General features: G+C 38.5%; 1 protein-coding gene across 1 annotated transcript; it reads right to left on the reverse strand.

The window, feature by feature from the left end:
- Positions 1-1,239: 1,239 nt before the first annotated feature.
- On the reverse strand, positions 1,240-4,870 carry edf1 (endothelial differentiation-related factor 1). Its single transcript, XM_042509153.1, has 5 exons — positions 4,635-4,870; positions 3,708-3,759; positions 3,388-3,548; positions 1,923-2,016; positions 1,240-1,828 (listed from the first exon to the last, which is right to left on the reverse strand). The coding sequence occupies exons 1-5, from the start codon at positions 4,710-4,712 to the stop codon at positions 1,767-1,769; spliced, it is 447 nt and encodes a 148-aa protein (XP_042365087.1). The 5' UTR covers positions 4,713-4,870; the 3' UTR covers positions 1,240-1,766.
- Positions 4,871-5,167: the final 297 nt, after the last annotated feature.

Genomic DNA, 5,167 nt, shown 5'->3' on the forward strand with positions numbered 1-5,167 from the left:
TAAAAACATGTTGTTGCATTACGGAGCAGCATTTAGAAGAAATGATAAAGCTATTTAATTTGTGTACAAAAACTAGAAAAACCAGAGTGCAAAACGTGAAGGATGAAGAATTTAACTAAGATGCAACAACTTCCAACAAACTTTTACAAAATTTTAATTTCACTTAGCTAGAGGCTGCACCAATTTTGTAAAATCTATAAATTATGACAGTTATTAAATTGACATTAAATTTGGTGCACCATGATTCGTTTAGGGCTCAAAACTTAAATGTTTAGGAATTGGGACTTGACTCAGAAGTTACCTGTCTTGAATTATGACTTGAGTGCAAAGACTTGAGACTTACTTGTAATTTGCAAAACGATAACTTGTTCCCATTTTAGGAAAAAAAATCCTACTATATTTCTGGCAGTACGCTGACATCTAGTGGTTCAATTTTACAACTACAATGATCTCAGACTTGCAAAACTGAAGATTGCAAGTACAGCCATAATAATGTACTTTCCATTGTAAATGCAGTCAACTCGCTTTGGTGTGTTTAGTGCCTTTGTCATTATGAGGCATTAACTCTTTAAGCACAGTTCTTTGTTAAATAGAACTTAATTTCTTATTTGTAAACACTGACAAACTGCTAGATTTACTTTTATGTTTAACCCTTCTAAACCTGGATCAACATCGGTGTTATGTTAGGATGCCGTTCACAAGAGTTTAATCCTCTGAAATAAGTTTTTTTTTCATTTGAAAACAGGACTAAAAAAGGCAACGAGAAATTGTCAAGAGAAGTCTGGCAAATCGCAAGAAATCGGGAAAAGGTGTCAAGAAAATGAACTGAGCATTGGTTTAAAAAATAAACAAAAATAAAAGAGAAAGAGAAAAAAAATATTTGAAAGGTTACTAAAAATAACTAATTATAATTATATAGTTAAAGTTAGTAACATTTACAATTTGGCACTTCTTTAATCGATTTCCTTGTTTGTTTTTTTTAAAAAAAAAACATGTTTCTTTCCTTTTTTGTGTGCTAATTTCAAGGTAATTCTCTGGCAACTTTTCACTAATTCCTTGCTAATTTTGGAAAATTCCCTGTGAACTTGCTCATTGCCCTCTTCTCATGTTTTTGAAATAGAAACCAGTTTGTTCTGGTTATAAAGGGTTACGACGACAAGTAATGTTTAAGACAGTGTTGCTAGTTTTGTTACGAAATCTTGTGCTAGATTGGCTACAAACGCACAGCCAGAAATGTCATGAACTGCCAAACTTTATTTCTTAGATCAAAACAAAGCACAGCATCAAAACATTTCAACACTGTAATGACATCCACGCACTGTCTCAAGTGTGTGAAAAAAAAGATGCAATCAAGCACTTTAGGTCATGCTCAGAATTAACGTGTCGAACTAGTTTGTTTGGCCATGAAAAATAATTCACCTTTTTCAACGCGTTTATGTTGCTATCAAAAAAGTTGAATTGATCATGCCAAAGCCTAAGCAGACATAGGTGAAAAGAAGATTCATAGAACTTCGAGTTTGTGACGCTGAAAAAGACGTTCGATCATTCATTTGATTATGCGGTCGAGAAAACGGTTTCATTATGCAGCCTGTAATGTAGTGGAGCACCAGGTCCTCAGGCAGGACGCAGGTGAGATCAGCCCGGGTAGAGGGAGGGAGGGAGGGAGGGATGTGGGAGAGCAGAGGAGAGTTGGGTTGGGGAAAGGGTTCTGGTTTCAGGGACAAGGAGAGATGGGACCGGGGAGGGCTGATTTCGAGGCTTTGTGTTCATTTCTTCTTAGGTTTTGCCTCCAGGGGTAGGCCAATATCCTTCCCACGCAGTTTCAGGCCTGTTCATGACAGAAGATGAGCACACACGTTAAACAACCAGAAAGAGAAACATAGTTATGACAATCATGCTGTTCTAGCAAATAGCGGTCTTACCAATTGCTCTCTCAATCTTGCCCATGACCTGGTTGTTGGGAATTGCTTTCCCGCACTCGTAGTCCGCAATGACTTGAGGCTTCTCATTAATTTTCTGAGGAAAAGATTTGCCGTTAATAATTCAGAATTTTGTTAAGTTGGGAAAACTCAAGCATCCAAATACATCTCCTGTAGCTGGGAATCCATTTATCTGTGGGCTGCATTTATCACATGATGTCAGAAAACTGACATGTTTTAATTGTGATTTGTACACAACCTTTTTCAAATAATTATTAAGAGTATATGGTCTTGAAGGCTCTTTTTGTTCTTAACTATGTGATGAGAACAAATATTGGTTAGCATTTTTGATGGCTTTGCTAGCTGGATTGCAAAAATACATAATTCTCAAAAAGGACTTACTGTGCAATAAGATCATTTTATACTCAAGGTATATTGTTTAAACTTGACACGTATTGCTATTCTCTCATTTACAATTTAATATTGTTTGCGTGTAGATACGTTTATGCAAGACTTAAAGGTTATGTGAGGAAGGGCAAATCAGGACACCATTCCCCTTGTTAGCAAAATGACCAAAATGCATCCTCTTGTTAACCTTCCCAAACTCAGACCTATAACCAATAAACTGTTGATAAGTATTGTAAAAATTATTGACTGAGTCTCTATATTTAACCCTGTGCAGTCTTTATAGTACTGGTTTAGCAACAAAGAACTCACAAAGCAATTGTGTTAAATCTCCTGTTTTTAAGATTCTTTTTTTGCTTTTTGTCTTTATTTGAGCTCAAGTGTGAAAGGGGGAGAGAGAGGAGACATGCAGCAAAAGGGCCGAGGTTGGAGTCAAGAGTCAGAGACAGACACTCTGGGCTGCACTGTAGTGCGCCTGGTGCTGTACAAGTGACATGCGATGTGTGGTATGAAAAAAAATAGCACCAGTTCAGTAAATCATTAACATATAATTTTACTTGTGTGACTATGAGACCACTGATAATAACCCCTGATCTTCCAATTAGAGGGTGACCTGCTATACTTCTGAGCCACTGCTGCCCCTATGAGAACACTATGAGAAAAATCAGAAAGGAGGGAACAGAAAAGACCATGTTTTATCTGGTTCTCAATCTCTGACCCACACTGCAAGTTGTACATTGGACGGAGGTAGTGTTGCACAGTATACCAATACTAGAAAAGTACTGAGGTACCCAGCTGTTCAAAACAATACAATGCCACCTTTTATTAATACCAATACTTTATGAATGACAGCATTTTAAAAAGAGCTGTGTTTCTCCACTTGTTACAGCGAGGCTGAGTGTGTGAGTGTGCGCGCTGTTGTTTCACTGTTAGTTGGTAAGCTGCATCTTGATTTTCTAGTTTTTCATGAAGTTAAACAATTGTTTACAAATCTTTACCAGCAACAGCACTACCAGCTATCACATGTCATGCACATCAATATTCAAGAAGTCTGTATACTCACAGTGGCCAGGTCTTTCTGGGTCAGACCTTTGTCCTGTCTGCCTTTCTGAATGACCTTGCCGACCTCCAGAGAAACCCTGTCATGGTGCAGCTCCTCTGTCTCCCGGTCCAGTTTGGCTGTGTTCTTCGTCACAACATGCTGTTTGTTCTGCCCTGCAGACCCTGTGTGAGTTTTAAGTAGATTTCAGTACTGCTGGGGCATCATAAAAAAAAAACAACAACAACAAATCACAGCACAAGCTGTTACATATATGCTGTGCATGTTGTGTTTTACATGCTGAATTGCAGCTCTGATATTGCATGTCTGTATTGAAAGCATACATTTCTTGGATGTCTCAATGTCCTCCCCACGTCTCTGAGCAGCTGTGATAGCCTTAAAAAAACAGACAAGTACAATAAATCATTAAATCCAAAACATTCAGATTCATTGACAACAGATTGCATCATAAACAGGCTCTTACAATTCCCTATCTAGCTCTGTGACTCAGTATCATGTGGTTAATAAGTAATGTATCTGGTTGTGCAAGTATGACGAATAAGATAAACAAAAGACAACATGATCAATGGTGCCCAAGCACGACCACGCCAATTTCACAACTGGTTTAACTGTCGTTACCTAACTTTTTGACTAACGTCATCCATGGTCCAAAAAACTATAGTCAACAGTTAAAACAGGGTTGTTACATTAGATGTATACTTGATTTTTATCACAGGTAAGCATGATCTTCCGTGTTTTGCTTGGCAACATGTTTCGAGAACAATCATTATCAAAAATCAGCATGAGGGTTGGACATGGCGTCCTACCCGACAATAAAAGCATAAACCTATTTATGGTTATGGCTAACTTCAGCTAGCTAGCGTACTAGCCAAGTTATCCCTTTTAGGTTAACAGGCTAACACTAGCAAACTAGTTGCTATTTTTACCAAATCAAATAGTTGACCAACAGTAACGTTAGCTACCGTTAGCTACCGTTAGCTACCGTTACTCCGGACTTCGATAATCATTATTAAAGGTTTGTTAAAAGAGGCTAACGGTCACTGTTGTTGTTAGCTTAAACTAGACCACGAAGCACGAGCGATGTTAGCTAACTGATTTAACCGCAAGTTCGCCACTTGTATCACATTTAAATCATACACTTGACGTTTGCTCGGGTTATCACAAACTTGAAACCTGAAATTTGACTGTGTTGGATATATTTAAGAGTATATTAAAATCAAAAACAGACGAAGTGAGGTGTCCATGCTAACCTGCTTGGATTTGGCCTGGGCGGCAGTCGGCCCCTTCTTCCTCAGCACAGTCACGGTATCCCAGTCACTTTCTGCCATGTTTTCGGAGGTCAACTAGATACCCGTAATATTTTATAGAGATACAAAAATAAGTTCGGCTCGGCGTGTTCAAAATGAGCCTTTTTAAGGAGGCAGCGTCACTTTAGCGAGTCAGACGCTCCTTCCAGAATTATCACCCACGCGTTGTGCCAAAGCTTTATTGACCACAAAATGACGAACAGTGACATAATGGCGCATGTCAGCGGCGCCCCCTGCTGGTGCAGCTCTCTGACCTACATCTGCATCTACAGGTTTCACAAATAAAACACACATTACATCAGACTGAGAAAAACACGGCCTCTTATCCAGCTGTTACAAAATATCAGTTTGCAATATCCGTTGACTGTTTTGAGAGCAAAGTTCAAACGTTTGCAAAGTCCTGGTTTTAATAATTAAACTAAAAAATACCAGTGGTGGATGAAGAACCCAAAAGCCAAACTTCAGTAAAAGTACAG

The sequence above is a fragment of the Plectropomus leopardus genome, chromosome 20 (genome assembly GCF_008729295.1).
Source record: "Plectropomus leopardus isolate mb chromosome 20, YSFRI_Pleo_2.0, whole genome shotgun sequence".
NCBI classification, from domain to species: Eukaryota; Metazoa; Chordata; class Actinopteri; order Perciformes; family Serranidae; genus Plectropomus; species Plectropomus leopardus.

What these genes read in the sequence shown, in the direction of transcription:
- edf1 (XM_042509153.1), bottom strand. Translation starts at nt 4,712, where the DNA reads ATGGCAGAAAGTGACTGGGATACCGTGACTGTGCTGAGGAAGAAGGGG. An exon ending in CCCAGGCCAAATCCAAGCAG is followed by an intron (nt 3,760 to 4,634) that starts GTTAGCATGGAC and finishes TGTTTTTTTAAG; the next exon opens with GCTATCACAGCTGCTCAGAG. An exon ending in CATTGAGACATCCAAGAAAT is followed by an intron (nt 3,549 to 3,707) that starts GTATGCTTTCAA and finishes AAACTCACACAG; the next exon opens with GGTCTGCAGGGCAGAACAAA.